Below are 27049 nucleotides of genomic sequence, written 5' to 3'. Positions count from 1 at the left end.
ACGCTCAAAGCGACGTTGAAGGTCCCGGTTCTAAGCCATACAAGACTACACATTGAACTACTGAGTAGTCCTCCTTACGTGCTAACCAAGTGCTCTTAACATCCTGATCAGCCGTAGCGGGTGGTTCATCTCCTAGCGCAGCATCAAGGAGATAATCCTTCTTCCTAGCTTGTAAGATTAGCTTAAGATTACGAGCCCAGTCTACAAAGTTGCTTCCATCATCTTTCAACTTAGCTTTCTCTAGGAACGTATTAAAATTCAGGGTGACTGTCGCGTGAGCCATGATCTACAACACAAATATATTCAAAGTGGACTAAGACTATGTTCAAGATAATTAGAGTTTAACTTAATCAAATTATACGCTAAACTCCCACTCAAAAAGTACATATCTCTAGTCATTTGAGTGGTTCATGATCCACTTACACTAGCTCAAGTCCGATCATCACGTGAGTTGAGTATAGTTTCAGTGGTAAGCATCCCTATGATAATCATATCATCTATATGATTCATGATCGACCTTTCGGTCTCATGTGTTCCGAGGCCATGTCTGCACATGCTAGGCTCGTCAAGCTTAACCCGAGTGTTCCGCTGTGCGCAACTGTTTTGCACCCGTTGTATGTGAACGTTGAGTCTATCACACCCGATCATCACGTGGTGTCTCGAAACGACGAACTGTAGCACCGGTGCACAATCGGGGAGAACACAATTTCGTCTTGAAATTTTAGTGAGAGATCACCTCATAATGCTACCGTCGTTCTAAGCAAAATAAGGTGCATAAAAGGATTAACATCACATGCAATTCATAAGTGACATGATATGGCCATCATCACGTGCTTCTTGATCTCCATCACCAAAGCACCGGTACGATCTTCTTGTCACCAGCGCCACACCATGATCTCCATCAACGTGTTGCCATCAAGGTTGTCGTGCTACTCATGCTATTACTACTAAAGCTACATCCTAGCAAAGTAGTAAACGCATCTGCAAGCACAAACATTAGTATAAAGACAACCCTATGGCTCTTGCCGGTTGCCGTACCATCGACGTGCAAGTCGATATTATCTATTACAACATGATCATCTCATACATCCAATATATCACATCACATCGTTGGCCATATCACATCACAAGCATACCCTGCAAAAACAAGTTAGACGTCCTCTAATTTTGTTGTTGCATGTTTTACGTGGTGACCACGGGTATCTAGTAGGATCGCATCTTACTTATGCAAACACCACAACGGAGATATATGAGTTGCTATTTAACCTCATCCAAGGACCTCCTCGGTCAAATCCGATTCAACTAAAGTTGGAGAAACCGACACTTGCGAGTCATCTTTGAGCAACGGGGTTACTCGTAGCGATGAAACCAGTCTCTCGTAAGCGTACGAGTAATGTCGGTCCAAGCCGCTTCAATCCAACAATACCGCGGAATCAAGAAAAGACTAAGGAGGGCAGCAAAACGCACATCACTGCCCACAAAAACTTTTGTGTTCTACTCGAGAAGACATCTACGCATGAACCTAGCTGATGATGCCACTGTTGGGGAACGTCGCATGGGAAACAAAAATTTTCCTACGCGCACGAAGACCTATCATGGTGATGTCCATCTATGACAGGGGATGAGTGATCTACGTACCCTTGTAGACCATACAGCAGAAGCGTTAGTGAACGCAGTTGATGTAGTGGAACGTCCTCACGTCCCTCGATCCGCCCCGCGAACAATCCCGCGATCAGTCCCACGATCTAGTACCGAATGGACGGCACCTCCGCGTTCAGCACACGTACAGCTCGACGATGATCTCGGCCTTCTTGATCCAGCAAGAGAGACGGAGAGGTAGAAGAGTTCCCCGGCAGCGTGACGGCGCTACGGAGGTTGGTGATGACCTTGTCTCAGCAGGGCTCCGCCCGAGCTCCACAGAAACGCGATCTAGAGGAAAAACCGTGCAGGTATGTGGTCGGGCTGCCGTGGAAAAGTCGTCTCAAATCAGCCCTAAAACCTCCGTATATATAGGTGGGAGAGGGGGGACCTTGCCTTGGGGCTCAAGGAGCCCCAAGGGGGTCGGCCGAGCCAAAGGGGGGAAGGACTCCCCCCCAAACCGAGTCCTACTTGGTTTGGTGGGTGGAGTCCCTCTTTCCTTTCCCACCTCCTCCTTTTTTTCTCTTTGATTTTTCTTCCAATGCGCATAGGGCCCTTTTGGGCTGTCCCACCAGCCCACTAAGGGCTGGTGCGCCACCCTCAAGGCCTATGGGCTCCACGGGGTGGGTTGCCCCCCCTTGTGAACTCCCGGAACCCATTCATCATTCCCGGTAACTCCGAAAACCTTCCGGTAATCAAATGAGGTCATCCTATATATCAATCTTCGTTTCCGTACCATTCCGGAAACCCTCGTGACGTCCGTGATCTCACCTGGGACTCCGAACAACATTCGGTAACCAACCATATAACTCAAATACGCATAAAACAACGTCGAACCTTAAGTGTGCAGACCCTGCGGGTTCGAGAACTATGTAGACATGACCCGAGAGACTCCTCGGTCAATATCCAATAGCGGGACTTGGATGCCCATATTGGATCCTACATATTCTACGGAGAACTTATCGTTTGAACCTCAGTGTCAAGGATTCATATAATCCCGTATGTCATTCCCTTTGTCCTTCGGTATGTTACTTGCCCGAGATTCGATCGTCAGTATCCGCATACCTATTTCAATCTCGTTTACCAGCAAGTCTCTTTACTCGTTCCGAAATACAAGATCCCGCAACTTACACTAAGTCACATTTCTTGCAAGGCTTATGTGTGACGTTGTATTACCGAGTGGGCCCCGAGATACCTCTTCGTCACACGGAGTGACAAATCCCAGTCTTGATCCATACTAACTCAACGAATACCTTCGGAGATACCTGTAGAGCATCTTTATAGTCACCCAGTTACGTTGCGATGTTTGATACACACAAAGTATTCCTCCGGTGTTAGTGAGTTATATGATCTCATGGTCATAGGAACAAATACTTGACACGCAGAAAACAGTAGCAACAAAATGACACGATCAACATGCTACGTCTATTAGTTTGGGTCTAGTCCATCACGTGATTCTCCTAATGACGTGATCCAGTTATCAAGCAACAACGCCTTGTTCATAATCGGAAGACACTGACTATCTTTGATCAACTGGCTAGCCAATTAGAGGCTTGCTAGGGATAGTGTTTTGTCTATGTATCCACACATGTAAATGAGTCTTCAGTCAATACAATTATAGCATGGATAATAAACGATTATCTTGATACAGGAATTATAATAATAACTATATTTATTATTGCCTCTAGGGCATAATTCCAACACAGACATCATCCCTCGGCGTACAGCGACGCGCACGCCACACAGACATCATCCGAGGCCCTTGGCCTCACGGCTCCCATAGAGCGACCAACCACGACGCGGCTTGATAGTTAGAGGTTCGATAGTAATGGGCAGTATGCCAAGACAAGTAGATTGTTTATTCATCAACATCTACTTACTAATCATCCACCTTGAGATATCTATCCAGAACATCTCTCCAGTATTAAGTTGCGAGCTCCACCCAAAGTGTAAAATCAAAGCAACGGACTACTGCATTAACGAACTATGCGTAAGCTAAACAATCCTTGCAACCGTGGTCACAAGCACCGTTGTTTTCTCCCTGGTGGCAACAACACATCCCCTAGTCTCATGTTCCTATCACTCAAGCTAGACATCGAGGGCATGAACCCACAATCATGCATAACTCTCCCTCTTGGAGTTACAATCTACTACTCGACCAAAGAAATAAATAACAACGGAGAATATGCATGAATCACCAAGGAACATAATACAAAAGGATAATCAAATATATAACTCATAACAATCTGAACATAATCTCATAATCCATCGGATCCCAATAAACCGAGCATAGCAATAGCAAGAGAATTACATAGATGCCTTGATCATGTAGGGCAGGTCACCAAGACTAACCATTGAAGGACAAGATTGGAGAGAAGACATCACATAACTACCGGTCATGGACCCATGGTTCAAGGAGGACTACTCACGGCATGTCCGGGAAGCTTCCATGTCGGTGGATAAGCTCCCGGAGGTCAATCCTCCCTCTGGCAGGGTGCCGGGAAGAGGTCTCCTGACGCTCCCGATCTCGGAAGCGCTGCGGCGGCGGAACGATGGAGAAATTCGTGATTCTGAAAGTTGTGGAAGGGTTTCCTCTCGGAGGACTAAATATAGGCCAAAGGAGGGCACCGGGGGAGGTGGGGCCCACCTAGGCGGCCTCCTGGCGCGGCCTAGGGCCTGGCCGCGCGAGCAGGTGCGCGGACCATGAACGACAGTGTATGCGACGTCCTCATGCACGTTGCAGAAGATCCGCGACTGCAGCGCACCGTCGAGCGCATCAAGGTCAGTGACAGTATGAACTCTGCAGCACGGCGGCAATGTCGTCCAACGCGCGGCGCAACGAGCCCCCCCCCCCATCCAAGTGGCGGATTCCGGCTCGCGACGCCCCCAGGCGCAGCCACGGAGGCCATCGACGTCCAGCGTGTCGTCGTCTTCAAGTGTGTTGTGTGTAGCGGCATACTCCATGAACTGCACGGGAGAACCACATGGGAGAAAGATTGGGAAATCTTATCCCTTTGGTTATTTTGCAATTTAGTGCTCGGAATTCATCTGAACTACACACAAGTCCATGAAAATACTAATACGTCACTCATGTTTTGGTTATGGAGCACATCCATCCGGTATTGCTAAATTCATGTACTTTTTGGTCAGCCTTGAGGCTAACAAACTTTGCGTTTCACTAGATTAGTGTATTACGTAATCAAGCTATCAGGCATAATGCACTTTGGATTTTCAATACAACAACTATATATTTCCAAAGGATTTTTATTTTCCTTTTGGATTAAAACGTAATTCAAATCGGAGTTATAAGTTTCATAATGGGTATCGCCATCAAAATTTATTTGCGAATCACAATGTATTGATGACATCTACTACATAATTTGCAGATTATTCATCATTACTGTAAGGTCTACATCTTGTTATTTGATAAAATGATTACCTCCAACGTGCTCTTCAAAATATTAATATTTGATGTGACTACCTCAAGATATCATAAGATACTCGCATCTACTGTAATTTTTATAGATTATCCACTATTAATGCGAGGTCTATATCATGTCACTTTGACAGATGATTACCTTCAAAGTGATTTTCTTAAATATAGCATACCATAAGGTAATAGAATTATGAACATCTATCGACAAATGTCAGACTATGTTTTCTATTACTGCAAGATCTACACCATATTGGTGATTATCTTCAAAGTGTTATCCTATATATATTGAGGTCTACACATATGGTTATATGGCATCAGCCGTACAAGAATTTTCTCTTCCAATGCATTTACTGTTGTTGTTCACTAAAATATTTTACTGTCATAGTAAATATTGCTCTTGCACATTTGTTATATACTAAAATGGTATTTTTGTGCCAATATGAATTATTCAAGCCTCAATTTGCTTGAATCGGTCTTGGAATATTATGCAAATACTTGCATACTCCAACGATTACCTTCTATTACATTAGTAGGATACATGGCAGTGGAGTCTATGTCACTATTTATAATTATAGTGTCATCCATCAATCAAGATGGATAACATAATTTATAGAAAGTGTCTCAAACACCGTCGCAATGTGCACACCACATTGTGGTTTACTTTCATAGTGACTAACCAATGTTAAACATGCAATGTTTATGTTTTTGGGAGTGACTCTAAAGTTACATATTTCCTAGAGAATAAAGTCCAAAATGTAAGCGTAGATTTCATCACATGCATTATATTGAATGATACACTGAGGTTCACCAAGGATCACCTTGGTCATGATTGTTCTCAAACAAATCATTTTATCCATATATATCATTTACTCTTAAAAGTAAATTGAATAAATGCATGAGCATTTTCATGTAATACACGTCTGACATGACCAAATGCAATTCATGTTAGGTGGGAGTGTTTATTTTGAGATGATTCATGATATCAGTCATTGTATCTATCTACGACATTTGTGTCCACTATAACTCCACCTTCGAAAAATGTGGCATGACTATACTCTTAATAACTAAGTATGTCATATGCATTTTATGTGTCAACAACTTCACTTAGTTCTCAAACAAAGTACATAATGAATGAATATTTATTCACCATGAATATTTCCCTAAGAGAAACATGTTGTCATGAGCACATCACGAATGATCGCCCATTCATTTTTCAAGACTCAAGTCTATCGCAGCTCACAATATTATCACTCAATCAACTTTAAGTTGAGATCTCATGAGCAAATATTTTCATATGAACATCCAATTGAAATGCGCTCAATACACTTTACATCTTCTCATGATAGTCCTACCATTTTCATGATGAAGAAACATAGAATCTCATAAAATTATCAGATTCACCCAACCGGGTATTCCATTATTTGAAATTCTTGCGAGTATTGCAAATACTAAGAAAGTCATTGGTCACAAAATAGAACCATGAGGACTTCAAAGTAGAGTGGCAGCTAAAAGACAACAAAAGACAAAATTACCTCTTAATAGGGAATATATCGTTTTCAAACGATCACAACGACAACTTTGAAGTTTGTCAAATTTGTGGTTATACAAGTATCAGACCTATGATTACCAAACCCTCAACCATATGGTCAAACTGTTGGGGAACGTCGCATGGGAAACAAAAAAATTCCTACGCGCACGAAGACCTATCATGGTGATGTCCATCTACGAGAGGGGATGAGTGATCTACGTACCCTTGTAGACCGTACAGCAGAAGCGTTAGTGAACTCGGTTGATGTAGTGGAACGTCCTCACGTCCCTCGATCCGCCCCGCGAACAATCCCGCGATCAGTCCCACGATCTAGTACCGAACGGACGGCACCTCCGCGTTCAGCACACGTACAGCTCGACGATGATCTCGGCCTTCTTGATCCAGCAAGAGAGACGGAGAAGTAGAAGAGTTCTCCGGCAGCGTGACGGCGCTCCGGAGGTTGGTGATGATCTCGTCTCAGCAAGGCTCCGCCCGAGCTCCGCAGAAACGCGATCTAGAGGAAAAACCATGGAGGTATGTGGTCGGGCTGCCGTGGAAAAGTCGTCTCAGATCAGCCCTAAAACCTCTGTATATATAGGTGGGAGAGGGGGGACCTTGCCTTGGGGCTCAAGGAGCCCCAAGGGGGTCAGCCAAGCCAAAGGGGGGAAGGACTCCCCCCCCCCAAACCGAGTCCTACTTGGTTTGGTGGGTGGAGTCCCTCTTTCCTTTCCCACCTCCTCCTTTTTTTTCTTTTCTCTTTGATTTTTCTTCCAATGCGCATAGGGCCCTTTTGGGCTGTCCCACCAGCCCACTAAGGGATGGTGCACCACCCTCAAGTCCTATGGGCTTCCCCGGGGTGGGTTGCCCCCCCGGTGAACTCCCGGAACCCATTCGTCATTCCCGGTACATTCCCGGTAACTCCGAAAACCTTCCGGTAATCAAATGAGGTCATCCTATATATCAACATTCGTTTCCGGACCATTCCAGAAACCCTCGTGACGTCCGTGATCTCATCCGGGACTCCGAACAACATTCGGTAACCAACCATATAACTCAAATACGCATAAAACAACGTCGAACCTTAAGTGTGCAGACCCTGCGGGTTCGAGAACTATGTAGACATGACCCGAGAGACTCCTCGGTCAATATCCGATAGCGGGACCTGGATGCCCATATTGGATCCTACATATTCTACGAAGATCTTATCGTTTGAACCTCAGTGCCAAGGATTCATATAATCCCGTATGTCATTCCCTTTGTCCTTCGGTATGTTACTTTCCCGAGATTCGATCGTCAGTATCTGCATACCTATTTCAATCTCGTTTACCGGTAAGTCTCTTTACTTGTTCCGTAATACAAGATCCCGTAACTTACACTAAGTCACATTGCTTGCAAGGCTTGTGTGTGATGTTGTATTACCGAGTGGGCCCCGAGATACCTCTCCGTCACACGGAGTGACAAATCCCAGTCTTGATCCATACTAACTCAACGAACACCTTCGGAGATACCTGTAGAGCATCTTTATAGTCACCCAGTTACGTTGCGACGTTTGATACACACAAAGTATTCCTCCGGTGTTAGTGAGTTATATGATCTCATGGTCATAGGAACAAATACTTGACACGCATAAAACAGTAGCAACAAAATGACACGATCAACATGCTACGTCTATTAGTTTGGGTCTAGTCCATCACGTGATTCTCCTAATGACGTGATCCAGTTATCAAGCAACAACACCTTGTTCATAATCAGAAGACACTGACTATCTTTGATCAACTGGCTAGCCAACTAGAGGCTTGCTAGGGACAGTGTTTTGTCTATGTATCCACACATGTAAATGAGTCTTCATTCAATACAATTATAGCATGGATAATAAACGATTATCTTGATACAAGAATTATAATAATAACTATATTTATTATTGCCTCTAGGGCATAATTCCAACAGTCTCCCACTTGCACTAGAGTCAATAATCTAGCCCTCACATCATCATGCGAATTACATTGTAATAAATCTAACACCCATATAGTTCTGGTGTTGATCATGCTTTGCGCGTGGAAGAGGTTTAGTCAGCCGGTCTGCTACATTCAGATCCGTGTGCAATTTGCATATATTTACGTCCTCCCCTTCGACGTAGTCGCGGATGAGGTTGAAGCGTCGTTTGATGTGTCTGGACTTCTTGTGAAACCGTGGTTCCTTTGCTAAGGCAATGGCACCCGTGTTGTCACAGAACAAGGTTATTGGATTCAGTGCGCTTGGCACCACTCCAAGATCCGTCATGAATTGCTTCATCCAGACACCCTCCTTAGCCGCCTCCGAGGCAGCCATGTACTCCGTTTCACATGTAGAATCTGCTACGACGCTTTGCTTGGAACTGCACCAGCTTACCGCACCCCCATTAAGAATAAATACGTATCCGGTTTGCGACTTAGAGTCGTCCGGATCTGTGTCAAAGCTTGCATCGACGTAACCTTTTACGGCGAGCTCTCCGTCACCTCCATACACGAGAAACATCTCCTTAGTCCTTTTCAGGTACTTCAGGATATTCTTGACCGTCGTCCAGTGATCCACTCCTGGATTACTCTGGAACCTACCTGCCATACTTATGGCCAGGCTAACGTCCGATCTAGTGCACAACATTGCATACATGATAGAACCTATGGCTGAAGCATAGGGGACGGAGCACATATGCTCTCTATCTTCATCAGTTGCTGGACACTGAGTCTTACTCAATCTCGTACCTTGTAAAACTGGCAAGAACCCCTTCTTGGACTATTTCATTTTGAACCTCTTCAAAACTTTATCAAGCTATGTGTTTGTGAAAGTCCTATCAGGCGTTTTGATCTATCTCTATAGATCTTAATGCCTAGAATGTAAGCAGCTTCTCCTAGGTCCTTCATAGAGAAACTTTTATTCAAGTAATCCTTTATGCTCTCCAAAAACTCCACGTTGTTTCCAATCAACAATATGTCATCCACATATAATATTAGAAACGCCACAGAGCTCCCACTCACTTTCTTGTAAATACAAGATTCTCTAACCACTTGTATAAACCCAAATGCTTTGATCACCTCATCAAAGCATTTGTTCCAACTCCGAGATGCTTGCACCAGTCAATAAATGGATCGCTGGAGCTTGCACACCTTGTTAGCATTCTTAGGATCGACAAAACCTTCGGGTTGCATCATATACAATTCTTCCTTAAGGAAACCGTTAAGGAACGCCGTTTTGACATCCATCTGCCAGATTTCATAATCGAAAAATGCAGCTATTGCTAACATGATTCTGACGGACTTAAGCATCGCTATGGGTGAGAATGTCTCATTGTAGTCAACTCCTTGAACTTGTGAAAAACCCTTTGCCACAAGTCGAGCTTTATAAACGGTCACATTGCCGTCAGCGTCCGTCTTCCTCTTAAAGATCCATTTGTTCTGAATAGCCTTGCGACCCTCAGGTAGTACCTCCAAAGTCCACACTTTGTTCTCATACATGGATCCTATCTCGGACTTCATGGCTTCTAGCCATTTGTTGGAATCTGGGCCCACCATTGCTTCTTCATAATTTGCAGGTTCATTGTTGTCCAACAACATGATTGATAAGATGGGATTACCGTACCACTCTGGAGCAGCACGTGGTCTCGTCGACCTGCGTGGTTCGACAGAAACTTGAACCGGAGTTTCATGATCACCATCATTAACTTCCTCCTCAGCCGGCGTCGCAACGACAGAGGTTTCCCTTTGCCCTGCGCCACCATCCAGAGGGATGAGAGGTTCGACAACCTCGTCAAGTTCTATCTTCCTCCCACTCAATTCTCTCGAGAGAAACTCCTTCTCGAGAAAAGCTCCGTTTTTAGCAACAAACACTTTGCCCTTGGATTTGAGATAGAAGGTGTACCCAACTGTCTCTTTTGGGTAATCTATGAAGATGCACTTTTCCGCTTTGAGTTCCAGCTTTTCAGGCCGAAGCTTTTTAACATAAGCATCACATCCCCAAACTTTAAGAAACGACAACTTTGGCCTTTTGCCATACCACAGTTCATATGGTGTCGTCTCAACGGATTTTGATGGTGCCCTATTTAGAGTGAATGCAGCTGTTTCAAATGCATACCCCCAAACGATAACGACAAATCGGTAAGAGACATCATAGATCGCACCATCTCTAATAAAGTACGATTACGACGTTCAGACACACCATTATGCTGTGGTGTTCCAGGCGGTGTTAACTGTGAAACAATTCCACATTGTCTTAAGTGAGCACCAAACTCGAAACTCATATATTCACCCCCACGATCAGACTGTAGGAACTTGATCTTCTTGTTACGATGATTTTCAACTTCACTCTGAAATTGCTTGAACTTTTCAAATGTTTCAGACTTGTGCTTCATCAAGTAGACATAACCATATCTACTCAAATCGTCAGTGAAGGTGAGAAAATAACGATATCCGCCGCGTGCCTCCACGCTCATCGGACCACACACATCGGTATGTATGATTTCCAACAAGTCACTTGCACGCTCCATTGTTCCGGAGAACGGAGTCTTAGTCATCTTGCCCATGAGGCTTGGTTCGCACGTGTCAAGTGAATCAAAGTCAAGTGACTCCAAAAGTCCATCAGCATGGAGTTTCTTCATGCGCTTTACACCAATATGACCTAAGCGGCAGTGCCACAAAAATATGGCGCTATCATTGTTAACTCTAACTCTTTTGGTCTCAATGTTATGTATGTGTGTATCGCTATCAAGATTCAATATGAACAATCCTCTCACATTGGGTGCATGACCATAAAAGATGTTACTCATAGAAATAGAACAACCATTATTCTCTGACTTAAAAGAGTAACCGTCTCGCAATAAACAAGATCCAGATATAATGTTCATGCTCAACGCAGGCACTAAATAACAATGATTTAAGTTCATAACTAATCCTGATGGTAACTGAAGTGAAACTGTGCCGACGGCGATTGCATCAACCTTGGAACCATTTCCTACACGCATCGTCACTTCATCTTTCGCCAGCCTCCGTCTATTCCGCAGTTCCTGTTTCGAGTTGCAAATATGAGCAACAAAACCGGTATCGAATACCCAGGCACTACTACGAGAGCCGGTTAAGTACACATCAATAACTTGTATATCAAATATACCTGATTTTTCTTTGGCCGCCTTCTTATCTGCCAGATACTTGGGGCAATTGCGCTTCCACTGACCCATACCCTTGCAATAGTAACACTCCGTTTCAGGCTTAGGACCAGCTTTGGGTTTCTTCGTCGGATTGGCAACATGCTTGCCGCTCTTCTTTGAATTACCCTTCTTGCCTTTGTCGTTTCTCTTGAAACTAGTGGTCTTATTCACCATCAACACTTGATGCCTTTTACGGAGTTCAGACTCTGCGACTTTCAGCATCGCAAACAACTCGCCGGGAGACTTGTTCATCCCTTGCATGTTGTAGTTCAACACAAAGCCTTTATAGCTTGGCGGCAGTGATTGAAGGATTCTGTCAGTGATAGCCTCTTGCGGGAGTTCAATCCCCAGCTCAGCTAGACGGTTTGAGTACCCAGACATTTTGAGCACATGTTCACTGACACACGAGTTCTCCTCCATCTTGCAAGCATAGAATTTATCGGAGGTCTCATACCTCTCGATCCGGGCGTTCTTCTGAAAGATAAACTTCAACTCCTGGAACATCTCAAATGCTCCATGACGCTCAAAGCGACGTTGAAGTCCCGGTTCTAAGCCATACAAGACTACACATTGAACTACTGAGTAGTCCTCCTTACGTGCTAACCAAGTGCTCTTAACATCCTGATCAGCCGTAGCGGGTGGTTCATCTCCTAGCGCAGCATCAAGGAGATAATCCTTCTTCCTAGCTTGTAAGATTAGCTTAAGATTACGAGCCCAGTCTACAAAGTTGCTTCCATCATCTTTCAACTTAGCTTTCTCTAGGAACGTATTAAAATTCAGGGTGACTGTCGCGTGAGCCATGATCTACAACACAAATATATTCAAAGTGGACTAAGACTATGTTCAAGATAATTAGAGTTTAACTTAATCAAATTATACGCTAAACTCCCACTCAAAAAGTACATATCTCTAGTCATTTGAGTGGTTCATGATCCACTTACACTAGCTCAAGTCCGATCATCACGTGAGTTGAGTATAGTTTCAGTGGTAAGCATCCCTATGCTAATCATATCATCTATATGATTCATGATCGACCTTTCGGTCTCATGTGTTCCGAGGCCATGTCTGCACATGCTAGGCTCGTCAAGCTTAACCCGAGTGTTCCGCGTGCGCAACTGTTTTACACCCGTTGTATGTGAACGTTGAGTCTATCACACCCGATCATCACGTGGTGTCTCGAAACGACGAACTGTAGCACCGGTGCACAATCGGGGAGAACACAATTTCGTCTTGAAATTTTAGTGAGAGATCACCTCATAATGCTACCGTCGTTCTAAGCAAAATAAGGTGCATAAAAGGATTAACATCACATGCAATTCATAAGTGACATGATATGGCCATCATCACGTGCTCCTTGATCTCCATCACCAAAGCACCGACACGATCTTCTTGTCACCGGCGCCACACCATGATCTCCATCAACGTGTCGCCATAGGGGTTGTCGTGCTACTCATGCTATTACTACTAAAGCTACATCCTAGCAAAATAGTAAACGCATCTGCAAGCACAAACATTAGTATAAAGACAACCCTATGGCTCCTGCCGGTTGCCGTACCATCGACGTGCAAGTCGATATTATCTATTACAACATGATCATCTCATACATCCAATATATCACATCACATCGTTGGCCATATCACATCACAAGCATACCCTGCAAAAACAAGTTAGACGTCCTCTAATTTTGTTGTTGCATGTTTTACGTGGTGACCATGGGTATCTAGTAGGATCGCATCTTACTTACGCAAACACCACAACGGAGATATATGAGTTGCTAATTAACCTCATACAAGGACCTCCTCAGTCAAATCCGATTCAACTAAAGTTGGAGAAACCGACACTTGCCAGTCATCTTTGAGCAACGGAGTTACTCGTAGCGATGAAACCAGTCTCTCGTAAGCGTACGAGTAATGTCGGTCCAAGCCGCTTCAATCCAACAATACCGCGGAATCAAGAAAAGACTAAGGAGGGCAGCAAAACGCACATCATCGCCCACAAAAACTTTTGTGTTCTACTCGAGAAGACATCTACGCATGAACCTAGCTCATGATGCCATTGTTGGGGAACGTCGCATGGGAAACAAAAATTTTCCTACGCGCACGAAGACCTATCATGGTGATGTCCATCTACGAGAGGGGATGAGTGATCTACGTACCCTTGTAGACCGTACAGCAGAATCGTTACTGAACGCGGTTGATGTAGTGGAACGTCCTCACGTCCCTCGATCCGCCCCGCGAACAATCCCACGATCAGTCCCACGATCTAGTACCGAACGGACGACACCTCCACGTTCAGCACACGTACAGCTCGACGATGATCTCGGCCTTCTTGATCCAACAAGAGAGACGGAGAAGTAGAAGAGTTCTCCGGCAGCGTGACGGCGCTCCGGAGGTTGGTGATGATCTCGTCTCAGCAAGGCTCCACCCGAGCTCCGCAGAAACGCGATCTAGAGGAAAAACCGTGGAGGTATGTGGTCGGGCTGCCGTGGAAAAGTCGTCTCAAATCAGCCCTAAAACCTCCGTATATATAGGTGGGAGAGGGGGGACCTTGCCTTGGGGCTCAAGGAGCCCCAAGGGGGTCGGCCGAGCCAAAGGGGGGAAGGACTCCCCCCCAAACCGAGTCCTACTTGGTTTGGTGGGTGGAGTCCCTCTTTCCTTTCCCACCTCCTCCTTTTTTTCTCTTTGATTTTTCTTCCAATGCGCATAGGGCCCTTTTGGGCTGTCCCACCAGCCCACTAAGGGCTGGTGCGCCACCCTCAAGGCCTATGGGCTTCCCCGGGGTGGGTTGCCCCCCCGGTGAACTCCCGGAACCCATTCGTCATTCCCGGTACATTCCCGGTAACTCCGAAAACCTTCTGGTAATCAAATGAGGTTATATCAATCTTCGTTTCCGGACCATTCCGGAAACCCTCGTGACGTCCGTGATCTCATCCGGGACTCCGAACAACATTCGGTAACCAACCATATAACTCAAATACGCATAAAACAACGTCGAACCTTAAGTGTGCAGACCCTGCGGGTTCGAGAACTATGTAGACATGACCCGAGAGACTCCTCGGTCAATATCCAATAGCGGGACCTGGATGCCCATATTGGATCCTACATATTCTACGAAGATCTTATCGTTTGAACCTCAGTGCCAAGGATTCATATAATCCCGTATGTCATTCCCTTTGTCCTTCGGTATGTTACTTGCCCGAGATTCGATCGTCAGTATCTGCATACCTATTTCAATCTCGTTTACCGGTAAGTCTCTTTACTTGTTCCGTAATACAAGATCCCGTAACTTACACTAAGTCACATTGCTTGCAAGGCTTGTGTGTGATGTTTTATTACCGAGTGGGCCCCGAGATACCTCTCCGTCACACGGAGTGACAAATCCCAGTCTTGATCCATACTAACTCAACGAACACCTTCGGAGATACCTGTAGAGCAACTTTATAGTCACCCAGTTACGTTGCGACGTTTGATACACACAAAGTATTCCTCCGGTGTTAGTGAGTTATATGATCTCATGGTCATAGGAACAAATACTTGACACGCATAAAACAGTAGCAACAAAATGACACGATCAACATGCTACGTCTATTAGTTTGGGTCTAGTCCATCACGTGATTCTCCTAATGACGTGATCCTGTTATCAAGCAACAACACCTTGTTCATAATCAGAAGACACTGACTATCTTTGATCAACTGGCTAGCCAACTAGAGGCTTGCTAGGAACAGTGTTTTGTCTATGTATCCACACATGTAAATGAGTCTTCATTCAATACAATTATAGCATGGATAATAAAAGATTATCTTGATACAAGAATTATAATAATAACTATATTTATTATTGCCTCTAGGGCATAATTCCAACACAAACTACACCGCCGGTTTATTGAAAATGACCAATAAGCTCAATTGGGTAACTTTGAGAAACTTAAGAAATAACAACCAAAAACATTTTGGCACTTGATTGTTCTTAGGATCTTCAACAGAAGAAGAATCAAAATCTAGTGCAGTAAATGGAGGATGAACTCATTTGCACTCAATAATATCGGAGACCTCGGGGTAATCTCCTATTTATCCCAACATATTATTACCTATACTTGTACTATTACATGTAGTAAAATGTCCAATATCATATCCCTCGGATACAATATTTGATAAATTTTGTATGTATGAATCAATTCATACTCAGTTTTGTGGCGTACATAATAATTTTATAAATATTAATAAACTAAATATAAGGCTTAATAGCCTTAGCCATCCTGGTTTCGGATGATTAGAAAATTGTCGACAATTTTTTTGTCACAACTTTTCAACTTACAATATTTCCCAAATCATCATATTTTATGCGCACCACATGTTCCATAGGGGAAAAAGTTTCAAGGCCCTCTCACCTTAAAATTTTAAATGAGCCACTCCTTCTTTCTTGAACACACTCAAAAGATATATGTGGATTACTCAATCATTATGTGGTATTATATAGATACTTCATGGTACTCATAGGAACATTTATACATGATTTCTAGTGTGTCTCTTGTCACACAAACAATGAATGATGTAACTAAATTAATTGCTCAACTTCTCAAAGTAAGAGCAAATTATCCTAAATAAGGGATAAATCCATTCGAATGGACAACTTAGTTGAACTCATTTCGCAAGCAATGTGTGACTATATGTAATATCTTATCAACGATAGTGAAATTAATAAACACAACCAAACTTATAGAATTGTAATTTACTAGATTGCTAGAAAAATACGACGTTACACACCGTAAGTATGATATAAATCATACCAACTGCATAGCAGACTACTTTCCTCTTGTAGTAATTACATGAAAATCAACAAAGTATTTCCTATCTGCGACAATTCGGTTTCATACTGATAACACCACTCCAACATGCATCAATGGGCCCTCACAGAAAATTAGGGAACTATGTGAGGAATAACAATTTATCCGTCAATCAAAATTATTCATAGCCCGTATGCTGATTGCACCAGCAATAAGGACATTTCCGGCATTAGGGGAGATTAGTACCACAAAAAATGCCGAGAAATAAAATAGAAATGTCATTAATATTCAGTCCTTATATCCGCGTACTCAAAGAATCTGAACTATAAGTTTAGAATCACATATTTGCAACTCATTGCAAATCTGCCACATACATTTGGTGACGACAAAGGTGTCACTCAATTTTATATTCCTGCAGTAAACCACTCTTCTATCTAAATGAGAGCAACAGGGGGAGAAATCCGACCACACGAGATATAATCTTGCATATGCTTCCGCGGAAATAGAGGAAATCAAATCCTCAACCAGTAAATGTAATTCAACATCAAGTTGAAAGACACCTCACGGGATGCTCATCATCCAAAGCCCGACATAAATGTGCACAAATGTTTTGGTGTCGGGACATCGAAACACCTTGACTCCATTGTTGTAGGAAATCACAAGGAGTTAAAAGAAATAAATACATTTCCACAAATTTCATTGATTCCTCTAGAATCACATAACATAAGTCTACATTTGTCGACATATATTTCTTTTGAAAATTGCTAAAACCTTTTGGGCCCTGAACCAAAATCCATGATAGAGTGCCTCTTGTACTCATATTGGTTCACATAAAAGGAAGCAAGTAATGAAGAATAACACTCGCTCTGCAAACGAGTGGTATTTACCATAGTAATACCTACTCCTCATAAGTATCTTCCATATGGAATACCAAAACTTCTCATCCATAGACAAAGTCAATGAGGTGGTGAGAAAGTGAGGCTTGTAGCAAAAGGGTTCACGCAGAGACCCGACATCGATTACGATGTAACATACCCTCTTGGTATGACTGGAATTATGTTTCGATAATAAATATCATCTGCAGTATAAATAATATTATCCATGCAGTTAATGGATGCAGTGATTGCATACTCATATGGGTCACTCGTTTCAGAAATTTATAACGAAGTGCGTGAAGGGGTTACAAAGCCGAATCCAAAATAAATTGCAACATATTAGTGTAAAATTTCAGAAGTCAGTCTATGGCTTAAAATAGTCGGAAATCATATGCTTCAAAGGATTACTCAAAGGGTGATAATTTTTTATGTGTTAACAAAGGAATCCCAAATTTGAATTCCTTATATCACCTTAGTGTATATCGATGATTTCGTCATCAATGACTCTACTAGGCATAAACATACACAAAATCATCCCAAGACAGAAAATTTGAATTTAACCAAATTTAGCTTAAGTTTACAACTTGAGCATTCTATCAAGAATACGTATCACTCTATATATATCCAAAATATATACGAGAAGTTCAGTGTGGATATATCATAATAAAAAAAACATGTATGATCATACTACCTTTGATAAGGTACAAATCCATTCATACCTAGGGGTGATAATGAAGTGATACTAGGAACCGAAGTTCTATATCTCACTAATGTCAAAGCACTCATATACTTGCAAACTACGTTAGGCCTAACACTATATTTGCTATATTTATTCGGAGTGCAACCCCAAACAAAAGGTATATGGTTGATATAAGTAATATCATCTTATATCTGAAGATTACAGTAAATCTTGAATATTTCCATGAGGAAATAGAAGATATGACCATGATATGATGTAATGATATTGGCTCTTTATTTGATCCCAACAACGCCATATTAATAACTGAATTTGCTGGAATAGCCTTCACATGGAAGTCATCTAAATGGATTTTAATGGTTATTTCCAGTTATCATTCTGACGTAATTGCTTTATCTAAAAGCATTGGAAAATATGAATAACTTACTTGCATGGTTAACCACACTCAAAATCATGTGGTTGAGATTCATCAGAATCACATAAATTGATTTATCAAGATACTTCCACTTGTGTTACTCAATACCTACAGGTTATATGAAGAGCAACATCATAAATCACATTGCTCGAAATTACTTATCCTCATGGATTATAGAAAAGTGAGGAAATAATTTGCAAACAAAATACTATGATAATCCAAGAGATTATACACAATCTCATGTTCATGTCAATGGAATTGGTATGAGACATCCTCCATATTTGCAAAGTTCACGGGGAGTAATCTCCCAAACTATAACCTACTAATAATCGTTCAGATTACATATATTGTACTCTTTTTCCCTTGATGAGTTTTTTCCTTAATGGTTTCTCATAAAAGGTTTTTTACGAGACAATATAAACCAAGTGTCTATATGTGCCATATCATTTTCTCCTTATATTTTCCCACTGGGTTTTAAAGGAGTTTTCAATGGCATATGAGATCGCACTCTTTTCCCTTATGAGTTTTCTCTCAAATTTTCTCATAATGGTTTTTAATGAGGAAATATCTTCTCAAAGATCATATGTCATACTTTCTATTTTCCCTATCGGGTTTTTTAAAGGAAGTCAAGATATATTTATTGTTCTCTGAACTCAAAGATGAGTTTCCTCCTTCTAAAAAGGTTTTCTCAAATGAGTTATCATGAGGCAATAATCATTATATGTTGTATTATTTTCTCCTTATTTTTCCCACAGGGTTTAAAGGAGTTTTAGCAACATATCTACACTATTCTCCTCATATTTTTCCCACAGGGTTTTTGGAGGAGACTTTAAAGATTATACAAGGATTTCTCAAGATGGAATGATGAACATTCTCAAGGACGAAGTTATTTCTAAAGAAGTCCTTATCTAGAAGATGGCTATTTACAAGATCAAGATTTGACTAGGGGGAGTGTTAGGAATAATTAATATGTATTAATTATGTAATTAATCAATATTATGTCGGTTGTTCTTTTGGCAACCACCCCTTTGTAAACCGCCATGTACTGGGTATAAATATCAGCAATTTTCATCAATGGGATATTACTGTTCATTCTACCATTCTCCTTCTCTACTTTTACTCTTTACAAGAAGAAAACACTCAGCCGATCCGCGAGACTAGTGTCCTTGTTGTTGAAGAAAACATGGGTACCATGAGCTCCGACCCGTTTTTTTTCTTCTAGAATACGCATAAGCATGCGTATCATATCATTAAAGAAGAAGCGGCAAAGAAGTCGGATGCAAGACCTTTCGGCCAATACAATGCTAATCATGAGGATTAGCCTCCACAACCATCACACACACACACACACCCTGCCTACTATGATACAAGCTTCCCTAGTCTAACCTCATGTCAAAGACAACAAGACAAGCCACAGAGCAACCTAGCCACGTCACAACCAACGCCGATACCTCTACAACAAGACCAACATCAATGGCCAACACAAACCAACGTACCACCACCCAAATGTGACAGGGAAAGTCAGCAAGTGAACGGCAGGGCTTGGACGAACCAAGGAAAGGCTTGAGCTCCGACCCGGTTAAAGTATCCTTTTGAAGACACATTCGAGGGACCTAGAAGCTTCGACCTGGTTAAAGTTTTCATCGCTTCTACCGTGTTAATGATACATAATGGAAGTGATGACCGGGACCAACACCAAAGAAAACAGGGGAGGAAGCCAACTCCATTAACCCAACGGGCTTGTCATCTGAACCGTTCCCATCGGAAAGTGAGATGGTGTTGAGCGTTGCAAATGAGACGAAGATGACATCATCAGTGTCGTCTTCATGCACATGCTTTAGCGAGGGCGCGGTCACTACAATTGTGATACTTTCTCTTACAAATTATATCATTCCATCTAGAAACAGCACAGTCCATCTCTCGCCACTCTACATGGAGACAATGAACTGCATAGAAACAACCCCTCCCTTTTGGACAAAACTATGTTGATTAAGATTCAAACAACTTTGCTAACAAATGAACCCCGCAAAAAAGAAATGGTATTACCTCCATTTCATAGTAAACTCATCAATCTAATAATCAACACTATGCAATTTCAAGACCACAATTGCATCTTTTTTGGACCACGCATGCATCAGTTATCCAGAAAACACATCAAATTTGCAGATCTGCATGCAAATGAGGTTTGATGTGAAGTATCCCATAGCTTTCTTTGACTGTTTGAGACAAAAAAAATGTACTATACTCTAGCTGCAATTCCTTGTCCTTGACATGCCCCATGACATTAAGCTACAACCAATCATACATATTTAATCTCAGTTTGACAAAAAATATTACACATAGCTAGTCGCTTTCTAACTAAAACATCCTGTCACTACTTTCAAACTGAAGTCTCCCATTAAGAAATTGAGGAAAAAAGGCTGCCCATACTTCCACAGTAACCTTTTATGGTTCATTCTTCAGATTAGCTAAGCTTTGAGTTTAGATTCAAACGCCAGCATAAGTGCAAACAGTGTAGAAACCAAACCAACCAAGATCAAAAGTACATCAAAAGCAAGCAAAGCAGGAAATTAACCTTTGAGATGTGACTCACATTAGCCTTTTTGCAAGCAAGGCTACACACCATCCCTCCACCTGTAGTTGTAGCCTCCACACTCCCTCAACGAATAAAAGTACTCCTACAATGTAGTTCTATGACCCCAAAATCATCATCTCACAGCAAGACAAAACTATCTATAGAGAAGACCAGAACCGGCAGGAGGAACACCGCTCTTGCCGATGAAGCCGACCCGAAGGAGCGAAGAACAAGGAGACAATATAAAATCACCAGCCTCAATTGATTCATATAAAATCACTAGCCTCAATTGATTCATATATAAGCGATTTACCCCTAGGGAGCTTAGTGATATGTAACTATAACAAACATAGTACAGTACTGCATGTTTCAAGAGCAGCAAGCAAAACTGTAATGTGCGTGACTATACAAAGGACTCGTACAAAAAGGGAAAAACAGCAAAAATGAGGTCCCACCGAGACTTGAACTCGGGTTACTGGATTCAGAGTCCAATGTCCTAACCACTAGACCATGGGACCATTTGTGTCAAGCATTTCAAATTTATCTTACTTATTAGTAACTGTATGGCACGTAAAAAACAGCAGAAAAATATGCTTTCATTGAGAGTTGAACTCAAGACCTCCCGCTTACTAAACGGGTGCTCTAACCAACTGAGCTATGAAAGCATGGACGGCTATAATATTTCTCTACATTATTAAAATTATACAGTTCTATCTCTGACGACAATTGCTTCGCCCGCCGCATGACGGTGTGATCATCCGGTCAAAATCAATATTCGATCACGGTGTCCAGAAATCTTTTCTCGTTCGACGGAAACGGAGGAAGTACTGTTCGTCGACAAGGAAGGCACGTACTGTAATATTGGTACCACTGTGCTCACGGAGAATAACATGGACATGCGCTGCCGCCACTCCGGCTACCTAGCTCGTGTCGCAGGTGATTTTGTGTTGGCCTGCAAATCGGTGTTTGTGTTTCTTCAGATGAAAACCGACGCTGCCTGCTTACTTTCTCTCGCTCCATCTTCGTCGCCGCCGGACCGGATGAGCTTCTTGTATACAGTACTGCTCCACTGCTGGAGTGGATGACACGCACGCACGCGCCTCAACGTCTTCACGCGCCACGTGGAAAGCTCCCCGATTCCTCCGCGCAGCAGCTTATCGATCCCGTTCCCAGATCGTCTCCGCTCACCGGAGGAGTCAAGCAAAGCGCCGCCGGCCATGCATCGCCCCCGCCGTCTTCCGCTGCTCCTCCTCGTCCTCATCGGCCTCCTCCCGGCCGTCGCGCGGGCCCAGCTCCCGCCGCCCCGCTTCCCGTCCCCCCACGCCCGGCCGCGGGCGGGGGTGGGAGGCGGGGTCGGCGGGGGCTACGAGTTCGAGACCCGCTACTTCCGGCAGCGGCTGGACCACTTCAGCTTCTCGGGCGAGGAGGAGTTCTTCCAGCAGCGCTACCTCGTGGGCCGCGCCGGCGGCTGGGCGGGCCCCGGCGGGCCCATCTTCTTCTACTGCGGCAACGAGGGCGACATCGCCTGGTTCGCCGCCAACTCCGGCCTCGTCTGGGAGGCCGCCCCGCGCTTCGCCGCCCTCGTCGTCTTCGCCGAGGCAACCATCCTGCAATTATCTCCCGTTTTCACTGACTGCTGACCGGCCCTTGGTTTTTCAACTTCTGATTGATGAATGATGATGCGGTTGCTGCAGCATCGCTACTACGGCGAGTCCATGCCGTTCGGCAGCAAGGAGAAGGCTTACAACAGTTCCAGGTCCATGGCGTATCTCACGGCCGAGCAAGCGCTCGCTGACTACACCGTGCTGCTCACTGACCTCAAGAGGAACCTGTCATCGGAAAGCAGCCCGGTGGTGCTCTTCGGAGGCTCATACGGTGGAAGTAAGGGCCGCTAGAATGTTCAGTTATCGTTGGGCTTCTGTTCTCTAGTGTACTGATTTTGTTCACACTGGGCATTCAGTGCTTGCTGCTTGGATGAGACTCAAGTACCCGCATATTGCAGTCGGGGCTCTCGCGTCGTCGGCTCCGATCCTACAGTTCGAGGACATTGTGCCTGACACCATATTCTACGACCTTGTTTCAAATGATTTTAAGGTGTGTGAGTGCATAATCTTGGGTTGATTTTATTGTTCTGAATAAAAGAACACTACTGGTTTTTCCATTGTTTTGGATACATGGTACCAATGACACTTGTTTTTCCCTTGTGTTTAGAGGGAGAGTTTGAGCTGCTTCCAAACAATAAAGGACTCATGGAAAGAACTAGATGAGCAGGGGAACGGGCAAGATGGTCTTCTGAAACTAAGCAAAACGTTCCACCTTTGCCAGTGAGTTTTGTCTCCATTCACTCCATCCTTTTCACTAAGATTGCTTATAACAATATATGTATGAATGCCGCAGGACCCTGAATACCACGGGGGCCCTTTCGGATTGGTTGAGCTCAGCGTACAGTTATCTGGCCATGGTGGATTACCCAATGCCGTCTGAGTTTCTCATGCCTTTGCCTGCCAACCCAATTAAGGAAGTTAGTTCTTTAACCCTTGTTTGCCATAAATCTTCTTGAACATTTCTGGACGTGTTATTATTCAGTGAGAATTAGCTTGCATCCCAAAAGCACATAACCTGTAGAGGATTGCAATGATAATCCTGTGTGTGCTCACTTGCTTTCAAAACCTATTATGTTCCCTTGCAAAAAGAAAACTATCATGTCGTAGTTTCTTAACGGCATCACTACTTACTATTTTTTCTTATCCAGGTATGTAGAAATATTGACAAGCAACCAGAGAGGAGCAGTATACTGGAACGAATTTATGCAGGAGTAAATATATACTACAATTATACTGGTACAGTTGACTGCTTTGATCTAGATGATGATCCTCATGGAATGGGTGGTTGGGATTGGCAGGTCCGGAAACTACAAAAAATATATATGTTTTTGTCAGTTAGATATCTCTGTTACATTTATTACTGTACTTGAAAAATTGTAGTGTATGACATATGTTTTGTTCTTGATTAAAACAGGCTTGTACTGAGATGGTAATGCCAATGTCTTCTAGTGAAGGTCTTAGCATGTTTCCACCAGATGAATTCGACTATGCATTGTATGCTGATGACTGTGTCAAAAACTTTGGTGTTAGGCCAAGGCCTCGATGGATCTCCACAGAGTTTGGTGGCCATGTAAGTCCTTTTTTTGTATAGAATTTTACACATTGTTCAGTCCTAATAATTTGTTGTCAACGACAGATTTTTCTCAACGCACTGACTCAGTAATTCGAGTTAACATGTTTTTTGAGGAATGCCTGTAGGGCTGACGCTGGCACTTTAACAGTTGGCACTATTTTAAGCCCTGATATGGATGCTGTTGGTCAATATATGTCTGTGATAGCTTAAAGCATGGATGCATCAGGACTTTCTTCATGAAAAATATTTTCTCAATTCCTTCAGAGCCAAATACTCGTATATGGTTATCATGTGGCATTTGGGAGTTAGATTTACTAACAATAAAATGCATCGGAGATGGCATAATTGTTATGTTAATTACGCTGTTTATGCTATCCAATTAGTTGATCAATTGCTTTGGTAAGCCTCAGAGGTAGTAAGACAGATTGACAGACTGGAACTTTTCTCCTCTCTTTTTTTCAGAATATTAGTTCTGTTCTGGAGAAATTTGGTAGTAACATCATATTCTTCAACGGACTTCTCGATCCATGGAGTGGTGGAGGGTGAACACATTTCCTTTTTATCTAAATAACAATAATCTTATCACGTTGACCGTCGTTTTGTCCTCTTAATCTTGTTACTCTCTGAATGCTGCAGCGTCCTGAAGAACATATCTGACAGTGTTGTTGCCATTGTGGCTCCACTAGGTACTGTACCCGAGGTCTCCTGATTGATGCAGTCTTACAGTGGATTTCTTGCTAGGATTGTAACGTCACAGAATGAACTCAAATCCGGTGGTGTGGGTTTCAAGCTGTCATATAATAGTTCATCACTGATGTAAGTGTTGGTTTTGCCCTGCAGGAGCGCATCACATAGACCTGCGCCCGGCGACCAAGCAGGACCCGGATTGGCTCGTAAGCCTGAGAGAATCGGAACTCGAGATCATATCCGGCTGGCTATCAGATCACTACCGGGCACGAGGGGGCGCGCTCTTTCAGCGTGCAACCAACGATGACTCGGCTGCCTCGTGAGGAAACCACACTGCTCCTTTCTTACCATGGGTCCCAAAGTTGCAAATGTGGTTTACTCGTTCCCTTGCTAAGGATTCGGTTCCAACTGACAAGAGATGGTCATCTCAGCAGCTCAACTCCCAGCTATCGTCGCCGGCTGCTGCGCCGCGGAGATGAGGACCATAACGCCGTACGCTGATCTCGCTTTGACTGTGCGGTGTTAATAATTATGCTTGTAAATTGTAATGGGCTGGTGCGTCGTTCCTGGTTTCACATAGAGCAGACAATGATGTGAAGCTACCAGAAAAGAGATCTTTGTCGGACAGTCTTTTTTTTTTTTTTTGCCTACGCAGTCTGATATTGGTATATGTTACATTAACTAGCAAAATGGTCCGTGCGTTGCCACGAAAAAAAAAACATAATCTCCAATAATGGTGACCACATTATGTTCACGTATCATCGCTTGAATTAGAAAATTTATGCACAAATGCAACAAAATGTTTCTTTTTTTAAATTTATTCACAAGTTGAAGCAATCTTTTCATTTTAAAAAAATACTCCCTCCGTTCCTAAATATAAGACATTTTAGAGATTTCACTATAATCTAGATACGGAACAAAATGAGTGAATCTACATCCTAAAATATGACTACATACATCCATATATAATTTATAGTGAAATCTTTAAAAGGTCTTATATTTAAAACGGAGGGAGTATATATCATGGTTGTCAAAAATCTTGGTAACTCAAAGATTTATTCTGAATTTCAAGAATGTTTTTTAGAAAACATAAAATAATAATCCGATCCATCCAACAGTTAATTCTTCAAAATTCACACAGGTATATTGTCACAAAGAATTAAAAATATTAATGTTTAACTACATACATTAGATCTTTCGTGAACAATTTTACAAATATGGGAAGAATTTTAAAATTGAAAACATTTTTAGAATTTACAAACATTTACTAAAAATCATGAATATTTTTTATATTTTGAATGGGGTTAAATATTTTCTTTTGAATTGGCGACCAATTCAAGAAAAGACGAACATAATTTTTTATGTTGGAGGATTTTATTTTAAATTCACAAACATTTTTTGAATCGCATGAAGTTTTTCTGAATAAACAAACATTTTTATAAATCAGTAATATATTTATTAAATTCATGAACATTGTTTAGGAATTTGCAAAAAAATATAAAAATCCCGCGCTTTTTTTGAATCCTATTTTTAATTCAAAATTCCTAATTTTTAATATGTAAAAGTTTTTGTAATTCTAAATTATTTAAGTTATAAATAAACAAAAATGGAACGGAAAATTTGAAATAAAAAACTATCAAAACAGGCATTAGCTATTTTTAAAATTAGGACATTTTTTAAATGCATGAACATATTTTGAATTAGAAAGCATTTTGTTAAATTCCTTTAAAAAATAATACATGGAATTGTATTTGAGATCATGGACTATTTTTATTTTACAAAACATTTTTCTAAAATTGGAAACATTTTATTGTATATGCGAACATTTTTTACAAAACTCCGAGCAGTTTTGGAAGTCACAAACATTTAAATTTTTTAAATATGTTGATTTATAATTTTTAGTTTATTAAAATTTTAAAGATTATTTGAAGTTCTAAATTATTTAAAATAAAAACTAAAACGGAATTGAAAATAAATAAATAAACGGAACTAAAAGCAGGCGCCTATGCATGGCCCGGCCCATACGGTGTGCTGGATATTCTCCCAGCATCCAGAGCGTAAT

At 42.2% G+C, this 27049-nt stretch overlaps 1 protein-coding gene and 2 non-coding genes across 3 annotated transcripts; 1 reads left to right on the top strand and 2 right to left on the bottom strand.

Moving 5' to 3' along the window:
- Positions 1–21569: 21569 nt before the first annotated feature.
- TRNAQ-CUG lies at positions 21570–21641 on the bottom strand. Its single transcript has one exon. It is a non-coding gene; the product is annotated as a tRNA-Gln (tRNA).
- A 73-nt stretch (positions 21642–21714) lies between these two features.
- On the bottom strand, positions 21715–21788 carry TRNAT-AGU. The gene has a single exon. It is a non-coding gene; the product is annotated as a tRNA-Thr (tRNA).
- Positions 21789–22151: 363 nt separating this feature from the next.
- On the top strand, positions 22152–25614 carry LOC123444505 (lysosomal Pro-X carboxypeptidase). The gene is made up of 10 exons (XM_045121235.1): positions 22152–22721; positions 22818–23004; positions 23084–23217; positions 23335–23447; positions 23521–23644; positions 23876–24025; positions 24142–24297; positions 24763–24842; positions 24937–24986; positions 25141–25614. Exons 1-10 carry the CDS (start codon positions 22341–22343, stop codon positions 25308–25310), a joined length of 1545 nt encoding a protein of 514 aa, XP_044977170.1. The 5' UTR covers positions 22152–22340; the 3' UTR covers positions 25311–25614.
- The last annotated feature ends 1435 nt before the right edge of the window (positions 25615–27049 follow it).

The sequence above is a fragment of the Hordeum vulgare genome, chromosome 3H, assembly GCF_904849725.1.
Source record: "Hordeum vulgare subsp. vulgare chromosome 3H, MorexV3_pseudomolecules_assembly, whole genome shotgun sequence".
Classification (NCBI taxonomy): Eukaryota; Viridiplantae; Streptophyta; class Magnoliopsida; order Poales; family Poaceae; genus Hordeum; species Hordeum vulgare.
The sequence above is the reverse complement of the archived record's forward strand: the minus strand, read 5'-3'. Positions and strand labels throughout refer to the sequence as shown.

Coding starts and splice junctions, on each gene's coding strand:
- LOC123444505 (XM_045121235.1), top strand. CDS start 22,341: ATGCATCGCCCCCGCCGTCTTCCGCTGCTCCTCCTCGTCCTCATCGGC. Junction 23,645..23,875: donor CTGCCAACCCAATTAAGGAA/GTTAGTTCTTTA, acceptor TTTCTTATCCAG/GTATGTAGAAATATTGACAA. Junction 24,298..24,762: donor CCACAGAGTTTGGTGGCCAT/GTAAGTCCTTTT, acceptor TCTTTTTTTCAG/AATATTAGTTCTGTTCTGGA.